Source organism: Trichosurus vulpecula, chromosome 3, assembly GCF_011100635.1.
Source record: "Trichosurus vulpecula isolate mTriVul1 chromosome 3, mTriVul1.pri, whole genome shotgun sequence".
NCBI lineage: Eukaryota > Metazoa > Chordata > Mammalia > Diprotodontia > Phalangeridae > Trichosurus > Trichosurus vulpecula.
In genome coordinates this window covers 200,327,602-200,342,620 of record NC_050575.1, presented here as the reverse complement: position 1 = coordinate 200,342,620, position 15,019 = coordinate 200,327,602, and the positions used below count along the sequence as shown (strand labels likewise).

The 15,019-nt window shown below is 35.5% G+C and overlaps 1 protein-coding gene across 1 annotated transcript in view; it reads left to right on the top strand.

Moving 5' to 3' along the window:
- Nucleotides 1-15,019, top strand: part of CSE1L (chromosome segregation 1 like) — a 67,972-nt gene that overhangs the window by 17,862 nt on the left and 35,091 nt on the right. The window contains exons 2-5 of the mRNA XM_036748985.1: nt 5,338-5,433; nt 7,927-8,069; nt 14,160-14,261; nt 14,354-14,499. Of these exons, the coding sequence (XP_036604880.1) occupies nt 5,349-5,433; nt 7,927-8,069; nt 14,160-14,261; nt 14,354-14,499 (476 nt within the window). The 5' untranslated portion in view covers nt 5,338-5,348. The remainder of the gene's footprint in view (nt 1-5,337; nt 5,434-7,926; nt 8,070-14,159; nt 14,262-14,353; nt 14,500-15,019) is intronic.

Sequence of the window (15,019 nt, the reverse complement as noted above, 5' to 3'; positions counted from 1 at the left end):
TAAAAATCACATAGTGAAAATTGCAGGGTTTATGGGAACAATGAGGTTAGGAGCACAGCATTCAAAAACTTTATCAAGTCAAGGGGTAGAGATAGAGTGCCAGAATCTGGGGCTGGGATTATAGCACAAGGTGGCGGTGGAAGTGAAATGTATGAGTTCAGACTGTTCACAGTTTCTTCTGCACCAGAAGATATACAGTAAATATGGCACCTTACCACTCATAGACAAAATTGTGTGTAAGCAAAAGTGACGTTTGAGTAACATTCAAGTTGTTTCCCAAATTTCTGTTTTTAAAACAAGTGTTCCAGCACAACTGACAGGAATTGGGGTTTTTTGCAGGGGATGGCATTGTTTTTCTTTTTGTTAAGAGGCACTCATCTGGGGCTGGGGAGAGGTAAGGAAAAACTTCTCGTAGGAGGGCTGAAATTTGAAAAGGAAATTAAGAACTTTAAGAACTGGAGGTAAGGAGTAAGTAGATTCCAGGAAGGGGAACTTTGTGCAAAGGCACTGAGATCAGAGATGAAATGACCCACCTAAGGAACAGCAAGGACAGAAACCCAAACACTTAATAATGTAGAAACTTTAAAGCTATTTCACTACAAATTCAGCATATCAGCATGGAAAAAGTGATGAGAAAATAGAAATCAGAAAGAAAAGCCTATCGTATATCTTTTCTATAAATAAGGATTCCAAAGCACTTTATTATGTATGTAAAAGAAGAAAAAAGACCGAATATATCTTAAGTCAAAATGAGTAAAGTAGAATCTATGAAATCTGCCTGATAGAGTGAAAATTTTGTTTGCTTATTGAAACTATAAAGTTTTTTAGAAGTACCATAAATGGCTAATAGAAAGAGTAACATTTAACTAAGGTGGCTCCTAGAAGATTTTGTGCCTTGAATTGGGAAGGGCTACTTTGGAGAAACATTGATTTGTCCTTTCCTTGATTTTTTTTTTTTTGTGTCTTTCTGTGTCTTCTTTTTGAATGTTAAATTTAGTGAAATAGTGCCAGCATTGCCCTGTTTTGGGCTTTCTGTTTTGTGTTCTGTTCTGTGAAAATATTTCATTGATACTTTTTTTTTGCATCCTTATGACCTCTCATGCTTCCCCGAAATGGCTTTCCCAAATGAAAGCGATCATGTATCAAATGAGAATAGTTGAGCAAAATAAATTTGTCTTGTATTAGTTGTGCCTGAAATTTTATGTCTCATTCTACACCTACAGTTCATCTCTTCTCCAGAAATCAAGGTGTTTGTATTGATAAGGGTTCTTAAGTCTTTCAAAGTTGCTTTTCTTTATGGTGCTGGATTTATTGCATATATACTTCTCTTGTTGCAACTCTCCTCTGTACCAGTTCATAGGAGTCTTAATATACTTGATTCTGCTCCATGCTCTCTACAGTTTGGCTACACTGGCCAATACTTGCACTTCTTAATACTTGCACATCTACCATCTTTGTGATTTCGTACTTGCTATCTACCATACCTGGAATATTCTGTCCCTTACCTCTACCTCTTTGTGTCTCTACCTTCCTTCAAGTCTCATCTTCTGCAGAAGGCCTTTCTGGACCCTCCTAGTTATTAGTGCCTTCCTCTTTGAGATTACCTTACATCTACTCTATATTTATTCTATGTACCTAATTATTATTTGCATGTCTCCCCCATTAGAATGCTACTAGGTCCCTGTGGGGAAGGACTATTTTTGCCTTTCTTTATATCTCTAGTACTTTAACACCATGCCTGGCACATAATAATAAATGCTTGTCGATTGACTGACCACTAGATTTACATACAATTTATTCACTCATTTCCCCATCATTGGGTACCTGCTTTACTTCCAGTTCCTAGCAACCACAAAAAAATTCTGCTATAAATATTTCTGTTCCTGGGTTAAAAGTTAGATATGGTTTACTAACATTTTTAGGATAATTCCAATTTCTTTTCCAGGGAGCTTTGTTTCTTGTTTACTTTATATACGGCCACATAGTTTTTTTGTGGATTATTAGCATCCTCTTTGGTTCTCCATGCCTTCTTTCCCCCTTTAGTCTATCATATAAAAAAGGCCAAGGCCTCCATCCAGGGCCATCTCCAGCTGTCCTAATCTATATCTTGTCACTGGACCCAGATGGCTCTGGAAGAGAAAATGAGGCTGGTGACTTTACACAGCCCTCCCTCACTTAAATCCAATTCACTTGCAAGTCATGACATTACATCCCTGATGTCATGGTCCTCTTTGAGAAGGAAGGACAAACAACAAACAAATGATTCTATCATATATACCACTGTTGTATTAGTGATAGGGAATGAACCTGTAATTGTGTTGGTATAGAGAATTACAGATGAGGAAACTACGTAGCAATGCAGGTCATTCATTATCTTCTCTTCAATGTGTTGTCTTCTAGAGTTGCCAAGCACTTAGAGAGTTTAAGTGATTTGCTTAGAGTCAAATAAGCCATTGTGTGTAGTCATTATTTCTCAGGAGTAGGACTTGAACCCAGCCTTGAATCCAAGGCCATCTTTCTGGCCACTATCTTATAACAGATTAACTTTTCTAAAACTTTTTTTGTCATTCAAAGATCTCTATAACCTGGCACCTTACTTGCCACTTTGTTGTTGTTCAGTCTTTTCAGTTGTGTTTGACTCTTTGTGACTCCATTCGGTTTTTAACTGGAAAAGATACTGGAGTGGTTTGCCGTTTTCTTCTCTAGTTCATTTTAGAGATAAGGAAACTGAGGCAAACAGGGTGAAGTGACTTGCCCAGGGTCACACAGCTAGAGAGTATCTGAGGTCAGATTTGAACTCAGGAAAATGGATCTTCCTGACTCGAAGCCTGGCACTTTCATCTGCTGTACCATCTAACTGCCCTTTTTGCCACTACTCCTCCATTAAAGTTGTGCTTTTGTATATGTATTATTTCCATTTTATCTTTCATATCGCATGCATTAAAAGAAAAAAAAAACCCATGTAATAAATATGCATAGTGAGCAAAACAGATTCTCACATTTTTTATGTCCTAAAATTTTATGTCTTATTTTGCATCTCGAATCCATCATTTCTCTGTCAGAAGGTCAATAGCATGGTTCATTATCAGTCTTCTGGAATCATGGTTGGTCATTGCTTGATCAGAGTTTTAAGTGTTTCAGAGTATTTTGTCTATAGAGACATTACTCAGCTTAATTTGTAAAAGTTGTCAAGATTTTCTGAGCTCATCCCTTTCATAATTTCTACAGTACATTTGAATACAGTGCATTAAATACAGCAGTACTCAATTGCATTGATATACCAAAATTTGTTCAGCCATTCCCCAATAAATGGGTATCTCCTTGGTTTCCAGTTCTTTGCCACTACAAAAAGAACCACTCTAAACATTTTTTTAAAAATATCATTCCTTTTCCCCTTTTTTTGATCTCTTTGATGTATTATTGTTGGGTCAAAGGATATATCCTATCGTAGTGATTTTGGAAGCATGGTTCCAAATTGGTTTCCAGAATGACTATTATCAAGCTGTACATTTGTCTGCCTGTGTTCCTATATCCCCTCCAACATTTGTGGTTTTCCTTTTTTCTTAACTTTGTAAATCTGGTGGTTGTGAGATAGAACTTAAGAGCTTTTTTAATTATAAATAATTTGTGCATTTCTTTCCTGTGGCTGTTGATAACTTGAATTTCTTTAAAAAACTTTTTGTATACATTTTTAAACCGTTTTTCATTTGGGGAATGGCAGTTATTCTTATAAATTTGAATTCATTTTTGCAAACAAGACAGAGAAACTTACTATGAAAATCTCTCCATAGATCTGAGAGGTAATTTCTTGTTTGCTCATCTGATTTATGATGGTACCCTTTATATCTAAGGTGTTACTCATTTGGAGCTTATTGTAGTGTAAGACTTGAGATATTTCTATCCAGCTGCTTTCTAGTTTTCCCAGCAGTTTTTGTCAAATAATGAACAATTACCCCAGTAGCCTGGGTCTTTGGGTTTATCAAACACTGTACTACTATGTTACTTTGCATCTATATGTAATGTTGTTGTTAATATTGATTGTCCTTCTTTCTCGAAGAGGACCATGACATCAGAGAGGTGATGCCATGACATGTCAGTAAATTGGATTTAAGTGAGGAAGGGCTGTGCAATGTTATCAGCCTCACTTTCTCCTCTGGAGGCATCTGGGTCCAGGGGCAAGATATAGATTAGAATGACTGGAGATGGCCCTGGATGCAGTGGGAAACCTTGGCCTTTTTGTACTTGGTATGTTTTAGTGATTGACCTATTTTTTAAACAGTACCAAATTGTTTTGTTGATTACTGCTTTGTAGTATTGTTTGAGATCTGGTACTGCTAGGATTCCTTTCTTCCCTCTTGTTTTCTTTATTTCCTTTGAAATTCTTGACCTTTTGTTCCTTTAGATGAATTTCTTTATGCTTTTTTTCTTCCTAGCGCTGTAAAGTAATCCTTTGGTAGTTTGATTGGTACAGCACTGAAAAAGTCAATTAATTTAATTAATGTTGTAGTTTTTATTACATTGACTCAGCCTACCCAGGAGCAGTTAACATTTTTCCATTTATTTAGGTATGTCTTTATTTTCATAAGCAGTATTTTGTAGTTGTATTTATATAGCTTTTATATTGTGTTCATTCTGCAGATATTTTACATGGAATTTCTCTCTATTCCTTCTTAGTTTTGTTGATAATATGCTGAAATGCTGATGATTTATCTGAGTTTATTTTATATCCTGGTTATTTTGGGAATAAACCTCAGAACTATTTAGTCTTGTATTGCCCCCCCAACTTCCAAAATTTTCACTTGATGCTTATCTACCACATGACATTTCCTTACTGATTGTTCTCCATGGTCTTTGAGAAAACCAACATAGTCATGCTGTCATCCTGTTCTACCTATCTCTATCTTTTGGTATTTAAATAAAATTTCTTTTTGGTCTCTTTCCTTCCTCAACTCTTGCTTCTATTTTTCCACACCTTTCCTTATTCTGATTTATTTTCGTTTTCATCTGTCAAGGTAATCATTCTTACCTTAAAGTCCACCTCCTAGAAGCCTTTCTTAATTAACTTATATCCCACACATAACAGCTTAATACATATGAGAAAGGATATATCATGTTCAGGTATGCTGGTATAGATTTGTCAGAGGACTGGATTTTGAATGTGGATATGCCACTTCTCCCTTTATAACTTAAGTCACTTACTCTTTTTGGGGTCCATTTGTAAACTGAAAGGTTTGGACTTGACTTCTAAGATTCCTTCTGGTTCTGAATCTATGATTCCGTTAATGAAATTATAGCACAGTTACTTGATTAATTACTCAAACCTCTTCTGTATTTTAGATTCTGCTACGATGGAACTAAGTGATGCAAATTTGCAAACTCTAACAGAGTATTTAAAGAAAACACTTGATCCTGATCCCACTATCAGACGTCCAGGTAAAGCATTATATACTGAGTTTTTTCTCATAAAGAAGAAACGAAGAAGTAGTTAATTCTGTCTGCTTTGCTTGCAGATGTCAGCCCAATATTAACTTTTCTTTCAGTCACTGTTATTGAGTGAAGCCTGTTTGTCTGCTTATTGGCTTTAATTTTTATTTTCATTTTCAGTAGTTAATTTTTGCTTGTAGGATCTTTGAGGTGTTAGCTTAAATCTAAAACTGTGTCTTTATCGATGGTATTTTACTCTGTTCGTGGTTTTTTTTTTTTTTTTTTGATTCCTATGTTGAAACTTGTCCATTTTGGGGATAGAGAAACTAAGGCACGGAATTAATTTCTATTAACTTCAATAGTTACTTAAAAGTAAGTTGTTAAATTTCTGATGAGGTATTGGAATCAAATACAAGTAGGGTCATCTAATTCCTAATATTGTATTGAATCTAAAAGAAGTTTTTCTTTTAAGGTTCAAATTTTTTAAAAACAGTAATTGAATATTTCCTACTAAATTTATCTAATGTCTATTAGAAATGTTAAAAGTCCAAATAGTATAAGCCATTGTATATAATAGGACATAATATATAACTTGCTTTTCTTCCAACTTGCTTTTGAGGTTGTCCCTGGATTCATAAGGGAATTTTTAAAGTATAGAGTGGCTAGTTTGTGGCATATATAATAAAACACAAGATCTGAACAGTTAAGGCTATGTAGTTTTTAAAATGAGAAATATACCTGACAAATGTATTTTTTTAAAGTGTTAAATATTTATACGACTGCAGTATACTAAGATGTTAGGAAATATTTTGTCCTAGTGAGGGAATTGTCCCGTAGAAAATAAGGAATAGGAGTCAACTAGTGCCTCTCCAAGTGGAGAATTTATCCAGAATATTTCCTAGGAACTGGATTTACTTTGTACGTAGTTTGGAGGAGAAAACACATAGTGAAATCTCCAAGTTTTCAAATGTTCCTAAACTCTTTTTGAATAATAAAAATGCTAAGCCGATAGAGATACATGTCCCAACTCTTTTGGTGGTTTTGTAAGGGGGTAAAAAAAGTGTCAGATCAATGTCTTTGTGGGCATATTCAAGGTAACCATGCTGAAAGAAATAACTGAAGTTGTAATTATAAGAGTCAAAAACTGGCATGAAGTCCAGCACTTAGTGGGGTGATCTGACCTCGTATATCCTTCCTATTTCTGGTCATCATACCTGGAGAAAAATATAGTGGAAATTGAGAAAATGGAGAGAAGGGCATATTTAAATGAGCCAGAGGGGGAAGATTCATATGAGGAACATAAGGGTAGTGGAAAGGTTCCTGTATGTATAAACACTGAAAGGATTGAGACCCATACATTTAGAAAAAGAATGCAGAGATGCATGATTCAGTTATCAAAAATCATTAATGTCTTAGATAAAGGCGAATATAGACTTTTTAAGGAAATCTTAGAATATTATAAAAGGAAAATCCTAAAATTTGGAAAAGATAGGAAAAATTAAAGAATGTGTTGCTTTACAGAATGGCCAAAAAAATAAAAGAAGAAAAATTAAGCAACTCTTTACTTCAAATGGACTGAAAAGATACAGATTCAGAAAGGGTTTAGGTAAATTCATGGATCATAGATGCAGTATTTTATATCTGGAAAGCAAATTAGAGACCATAGATTGGCAACATTGGGTTAGCAGAAAGAATGTGGAACTAAAAGGGACTAAAAAGTCATGACCTGTATTCTAGTCTCAGACAGGTAACTAGAATACAGCTAGATATCCTAGGGCAGCCAGGAGGCTCAGTGCCAGGCCTGGATTCAGGAAGAATAATCTTCCTGAGTTCAAATATGGCTGCAGACATTTACTAGCTGTGGGACCCTGGGCAAATCATTAGCTGTTTGCCCCAGTTTCCTCATCTGTAAAGTGAGCTGGAGAAGGAAATGGCAAACCACTCCAATAGCTTTGCCAAGAAAACCCCAGAAAGATGGACATAACTGAAATAACTTAACAAGTGTTCTAGTCCTAGCTTTGCAACTTACTTGATTATGATTTTTACCAAAATTCACTTTACTTTGCTGTACCTTTTTTTATCTCTAAAATTGAGATGAAAATATCTACTGAAAATATCTACAATATCTAATGTGTTTTATGGATGAAATGAGGTGATACATATTAAAGTACATTTAGAACTGCAAATCACTGTACATATGGTTGTATGATGTGGTCCATTCCCTTCATTTTATGCATGAGGGAAAATGGGGCCTAATAGATTTATCTTGAGTTTCAAAGGGAAACTAGAGTGCTTGAGGAAATGCTCTTAACATTTGAAGTTTTTGGATACCTCAGTTAGATTAAGAAGATCTGACCTAGGTGAGTTTAATTAGATTTCTCCATTCTTAACTTTGAAATTGAAATCTTTAAATTTCCGTGTTTCTCATCTACTTAAAATGAAAGGATTTTGATATTTAATAAGATTATTTGGTGTTCCCTAAGAATGATATTATTTTTACAGCTGAGAAATTTCTCGAGTCTGTTGAAGGAAATCAGAACTACCCATTGTTGCTTTTAACATTGCTGGAGAAGTCTCAAGATAATGTCATCAAAGTGTGTGCCTCAGTAACATTCAAGAACTATATCAAGAGGAACTGGAGAATTGTAGGTATTTTAGTAAATGGAATTTTAAAACTTTTATCTCTACTGTAACTTTATAGGACCTTTGCAAGCAATATTTGCAGAATACTAATTGACACAAATTAAATAGAAACTTGCTTTGAACAAGGCTCTATTTCAAAGCCTTTTTTCCCCCCTCATTGGTTACTTGAACAATTTCCATAAATTTGCTTTCCTTGGTAATGGCTAAGATTTTATATTTTTATTGATTTCATCTCCATTTTTATTAATTTCAACTTTGCTAGCTCCTTTGACGTGATGCTGCTTTTTAAAAATATTTTTGTTTATCCTATTTGTTTTTTTAAATAGACAACAAATTCTGCACATTAGCTTCAAAGCTGTCTTGTTTTTTTCCCCCTAAACTTTTGTTCTGTGCATTTTAAAAAATGTTTTAATGACCCTTTTTCTTTTTTGAGGTGTTGTTTATTACATTTTATAAATTTAATTGTGTTTTAAAAATGCCTTGTCAGGGAAAACAATGCTATATTTAATGGCCTGAACATACAATAAGAGTTATTTTTGTGTCTTGGACTAAAATTATGAGATTATATATAAATGGGATAAAACTAACCAAAAGAAGAATAAATCACATCACAGAGGAAAAGCATTTTATATAATAGCAAAATAATTTTGTTTAGTCCTAGGAGTTCCTTATAATGGCAGGTGGTCTATATATTTTAAAATGTAAACATATTCATAATTTCAAGATATATTTAAAATTTGTTGGGGACTACAAGTTTTAAAACTACTCCAGAATCTTAAATTATGACACGTTTAATGTTTTGTTCTCGTTTGTTCACCCTTGTCTTGGGTAAAGAAACAATGAGCAAGTTCTTTGTAATGATAGTACCAGTGATATTGCAGATAAGATTAATTGGATGTTGGAAATAGATTTATTTCATACATAAGAATCCTTCAGACTTATTGCTTACAGAATGTATTTGGCAAGCTGCTTATTTTCCGGATAGTAAATATATAGAAAACATTGTCTTATTAGCCACGTGTGCGCGTGCATGCACCTCTGTGCTTAAGCATTTGATAGATGTGAATTTTTTTCTAATGCTGAAAGGAAATAGGATTGTTCAGTTACTGAAGTAGAAGGAAATTTGAAAGCACGTCTTCCTACATCTATTCAAGAAACTGTTATCTTCTCTACTCTAAATATCTCAGTCATCAGAGAAAACTTCACAACTTCCTGCTAAATGTGTATTGCTTTTCTTAATGTTTAAGAATTGGGGGCAGGGGGGCGGAGTTTGAACTTAAAATACCAAGAATCTCCAACATTTCCATACAGCAGAATATAGATTTCTATATGAAACTGAATTTTTGAAAAAAAACATACAATAATTTGTATATATTACTTTGAAAACTCTTTGGCCTGTCTGTGCATCCTTCTGAATTCTTTCAGTTTTCTCTTATGTGCATTTAAAAAAAAATTTAGTGTTCCTCTTTTTCTTAGCATCACTGTTGATAACTCTTCCCTCTCTCCTGACTCCCCCCTCCCCCACATTAAAAAACAAAAAAGAAAAAAATGCCTTTGTGAACAATAGTCAAGGGAAAAAAAATGTCACAATGGACTTGTCCAAAATGTATATCTCTTGTGTTCCTTATGTCCATACCTCTCTGTAAGGGAATAGTAACATGCTTCATCATACATAAATTCTCTGGGGACGTGATTAATTTGGTTGACTACTGCATTGATTGGATCTTTTAAAGTCTTTCAAAGTTTTTTTTCTTTATAATATTGCTGTCCTTATTCTGTTCACTTACTTTTTCAATTCACACTATTTAGGGTTCTCTGAAGTTGTCTTTTTTGTCATTTCTCATGGTTCAGTAATATTGTTGCAGTCATATCTCAATTTGTTCAGCCATTTGTCTATGAGGGAATCTCAGGTAACTTTTTGTATTCTGGTTCTTCTTTTTTTTTAAGTTAATTTTTTTTTTTTAGTTTACAACACTCAGTTCCGCAAGTTTTTGAGTTCCAAATTTTCTCCCTCCCCTTCTTCCCCTTCCCCCCCAAGACGGCATGTGATCTGATATAGGTTCTACATAATACCTTCACATTAAACTTATTTAACCGAATAATTGTAAGGAAGAATTGTAACCAATGAAATGAACAATGAGAAAGATAAAATCAAGAATCAAATAAAATTAAATTAAAAAGGAAGAGCAAATAGTTTGCTTCAATCTGCATTCAGACTCCAGACTTTGGATGTGGATAGCCTTTTCCATCATGAGTCTTTTGGAGCTGTCTTGGAACCTTGCATTGTTAAGAAGAGCCAACTCTGTCAAAGTTAGTCATCACAGAAGCAATGTGTCTGTGGTTGTGTACAATTTTCTCCTGGTTCTGCTCCCTTCACTCATCATCAGATCATATAAGTTTTTCCAGGTTCTTATGAAGTCCATCTGCTCCTAATTTCTTATAGCACAATAGTATTCCATATACATTCATATATTTAGCCATTACCCAATTGATGGGCATCCCCTTGATTTCCAATTTTTTGCTACCACAAAAAGCTGCTATAAATATTTTTGTACATACGGGTGTATTCTGGTTCTTTAAAATTTTTTTTTGCCTTTTTGGACACTTTAGGATAAGGAAGTTTGTTTTTCTCTCTGCTTTTCCTTTCTAGGTATTATTCTCCTTATAATCCCCTCACTTCCACCTCGAATACTCTTACTTGTTTTTCTCTTGAGTTTCATGTATTTCTCTACCAAATTATGTTTTCAACCCTTCTATCTTCTTTTTGTATGAGAATAAAGTTCATTTGTCCACTCCTTCATGCTCTTCTCATGCACCCCAAGTATGAGAAATATTAAGTTCTACCCTCTTCATCATCTTTCTGCACTAGTGAATTCCTTTTACCCCCTCCATCTCTTTTTTCTTTTCAAACTCTGAACAGAACCAATCTACTCCCAGAACCTCTGTTTTTCTTATTTAATGCAACACCCTTTGGAGACATTATGGTTCTAAGGAGATACTTTGTTTCTTTTCTTACTATTAGAGTATTAGCACTACATAGCATTCCAGTCATCCTGCTCAATCTGGGTCTGGAATTCCAAGAACTTCTCTTATAAAAAGTCTTTGATGCCTTAGATCATGAGATGAGAGTGAAACATTAATTTGGTTTTTATTTGGATTATGGTTTGAAATGAAACTTCTTCTACTTTTTTAAACTTTTGTCTTCATTTCACTGCTGTACACACATGAGGTGAAGTAGGAAGGATAGAGACCTTGTAAACAAATAAATGTGCAGGCAAGCACTGTGCTTTAATAACTTGACCAGCATATTTTTATGATAAATCTATTAATACTTTATGTTGGAGGCCCAGTGTAATGCCAAAGAAACCCACTTATAACATCAGGTTAATGACAAAGAATGAAATTGAATGTTTTACAACTACTAATTGACCCTCAGTAGAGTTGTTTTCTTTGACTGTTTGCTTCTAGTTTTCCTGGTATCTGGCTTCCTGCATGTGTAGCAATATCTTACCACTGTGGCACTAATTCTCCCTGTGACATCTTAACATTATGTTTTCATGGTGCTATTTATTACTCATGGTAGACAGCCCTACCAACAGGTCCTTCTGGGATGCATAACCCAGAAAATTTGTAATTTAAAAGTTAATAAGCATTAATTAAGTACCAGGAACAGTGTGAGGGCAAAAGTATAGTCCTACTCTTAAGGAGCTCACAGTCTAATGAGGGGATATAGCATGAAAGCAACTATTTACAGATAAAGTATGTATAGCATAAATTGGAGTTCATCAATAGAGGGACTATATTAGAATTAAGAGGGATTGAGAAAAGTTTCTTGTACAAAATAGAGTTTTAGATGGCACTTGAAGTAAGCCAGGGAAGCCAAGAGGTGGTGATGGGGAAGGACAGTATTTCATGCATGGAGAGAGAAGGTAGAGAGACCAACTAGTACTCTATTGTAAAAATCCAGGCATGAGCTGATAAGATCCTCCACTAGGTTGGTAGTAGTGTCATAGGAGAGAAGAGATTATATAGGAGAGATGTTATGAAGGTAGAAATGAGAGGACTTGGCAACAGATTGGATATAGGGGTTGAAAGAGAGTAAAGCATGAAGGAGGACGCCTAGGTTGTGAGCCCAGGTGACTGGGAGGGTGATGGTATCCTCAACAGTAATAGGGAAGTTCAGAAGGGGGAAGACTTTTTGCGGAAAGATCACAGGTTCAGTTTTGGACATGTTGAACTCAAGATGACTATAGGAATCCATTTTGAGATGGATGTAAGTGTGAAAGGTCAGGAATGAGTTTGGTGTTAGATAAGTGGATCTGAGAACCATGAGCATAGACATGATAATTGAAACCATGCTGAGATCACCAAGTGAAATAGTTTAGAGGGAGGACAGAGTTCAGAGCCTTGTGGGACATCCACCTTTAGTGGGCATGACCTGGATGAATATCTAGCAAAGGAAACTGAGAGGGAAGGGTCAGACAAGTAGAACCAACAGAGAGTAGTGTCACCAAAACCTTGAAGAAGGGGATTAGCAATGAGAAAAGGGTGATTGACAGTGTCAGAAGCTGCCTAGAGGTCAGGAAGGATGAGGATTGAGAGAAGGCCATTAGATTTTGCGATTAAGAGATCAGTGATAACTTTGGGGAGTGCAATTTCAGTTGAATGGTGAGGTCAAAGCCAGACTGTAGAGAGTTGAGGAGAGGAAGTGGAGATACTTATTATAGATGACCTTCTGAAGTGAGGAATTTAACCATAATTGGGAGGAGAGATAATGGATCAAGTGAGGTATTTTTAAGGATGGGGGAGACATGTGGGTGTGTTTGCAGGCAGTAGGGAAGCAGCCAGTAGACAAGGAGATTGAAGACAAGTGAGAGGATGGAATGATGGAGGGGGCAATCTGATGAAGAAAAGATAGGAAGGAATGCCATCACTTATGCATGTAGAGCAAGTAGGAAAGCTGCCTGATTATGTGAGAGAGGGATAAAGGAGATACTCTCATAAGGCATCTGAGTGATGTGAGTTGAGTAGGAGTGGAGAAGAGGGAGCTCTGGACAAATGGCTCCAAAAAATTATTTTTTCCATTAAAATATGAGGCAAGGTTCTTGGGTGAGAGGATGGGGGGAAGGAGAGCCTTGGAAGATTGGAGGAGGGATGAAAAAATTTGGTAAGTGGAATTGTGAGTTAATTAGGGAGGTGTGAAAGGATTACTTTGCTATAATAAGGGCCCTGTTGAGGTTATGTAACATAAATTTGTAGTAGACCCAGTCTGCATGGTTTTCTGATTTTTTCTAGCTTCATTCAGCTGTATTTGTATAGGAGCAAAGGCAGCAGATGGTGGAAGTGACGTGATCCCTGAGTGAGGATTGATGGGGCAAGAATGGCGATGGATAAGGGAATCAAGGCAGTGTAAAATTAAACTTGTTTATTAAGAAGTCAGGATGAGGAAGGAAGGGGAGAATATGGCCAATGGAATGGTGTTGACATGGGAAAGAACTGGTAGATTCAGGGATTGGAGGTTATGGTGAAGACAAAGAAAAGGTTTTGGGCTTGCAAGTCAGAAAGAGGTAGAATGACAATAGATTGTCATCAGATAAGGGAATTTCAGAGTTCATGAACACTGAAATAGTGTATTTGTGGGTGATGGCAAGATCAAGGGTATGCCCATCTTTATATGTGGCTAAGATAGGATGGAGGAGGAGATTTGAAGTGAGTAAGTTGATGAACTTTGAGGGGTATGAGTATATTTGAGAGAATATCTTTCTGTATGTGGAAGTCCCCTGTTATGAGGGCTGGAGTTGGAAGGGAGAGAGAAAACTGTGGGCCAGGTATAGAACTAAGAGTATCCTGGTGGTCAGTAACAGCAGCTGCCAGGATTTTGTTTATGTGGTAGGGGTAGATTTTAGGGACCTCAAATGAAGAGATATTACTGAATGATGCTGGTAGAGGGGAAACCTAGAAGTAGTAATGGGTAGTTGCAAGGAGTTTTCAAACTTCTTCACTTTGAAGAGAAAATTTAATTATAGTTTGTCCAAGAACTTGGAAGAGAATGTATGATCATTTTATGTTAACTATCAATACTTTACTTTTAGATTGAGGATGAACCAAACAAAATCTGTGAAGCAGATCGGATAGCCATTAAAGCCAATATAGTGCACTTGATGCTTAGCAGTCCTGAACAGATTCAGAAACAGGTAATACAGGATCATATAGTATTTTGTTATCATTTCAGACTTGTTTTATCAAGCTTTCACCCAATTTAATTATTTCTTTTTTTTGTTTCTAGCTGAGTGATGCAATTAGTATCATTGGCCGAGAAGATTTTCCTCAAAAATGGCCTGACTTACTGACAGAAATGGTCAATCGTTTTCAGAGTGGAGACTTCCATGTTATCAATGGGGTTCTTCGCACAGCACATTCGTTATTTAAAAGGTATGGGATTTGTGAGTTGGTGTATATATACAGAAAGCATGAATTCAGATGTTTTAAAGGATCCAAATGCTTATTAGTTTTGCTTTTCACATACTTCTGTGCAAGATAGGTAAATGTTTATTGAATTGTAAACAGTTTTATTTTTGTGATTTTTGGCATTATATCTAAAGCACAATTACCAACTCTTTAATAAAACAAGCAGTTTTTTTTTTAGTATCAAAACCACTAAAATTTTATTTGTAATCATTGAACTCTACATGACCTGAGCAAGCATTTCAATTGAATTTTGTTTATCAAAATAATTCAGTTTTTCAGCTGGATCTGGATCTGGAATTATTGTTTCACCACTAGGTTTCCCAACAGCAGGGCACACTTCTCCATGTTTGTCACTGTACTGGAATGAGAATTGTTTCATCCATTGATCTGCCATAAGGAAGGTCATTCATTGTAATCTGTTGTAGGATCCCCTCATCATCAATAATGACAAGGCCTCTAAGAGTGTGACCTGAGACCTCCAGAT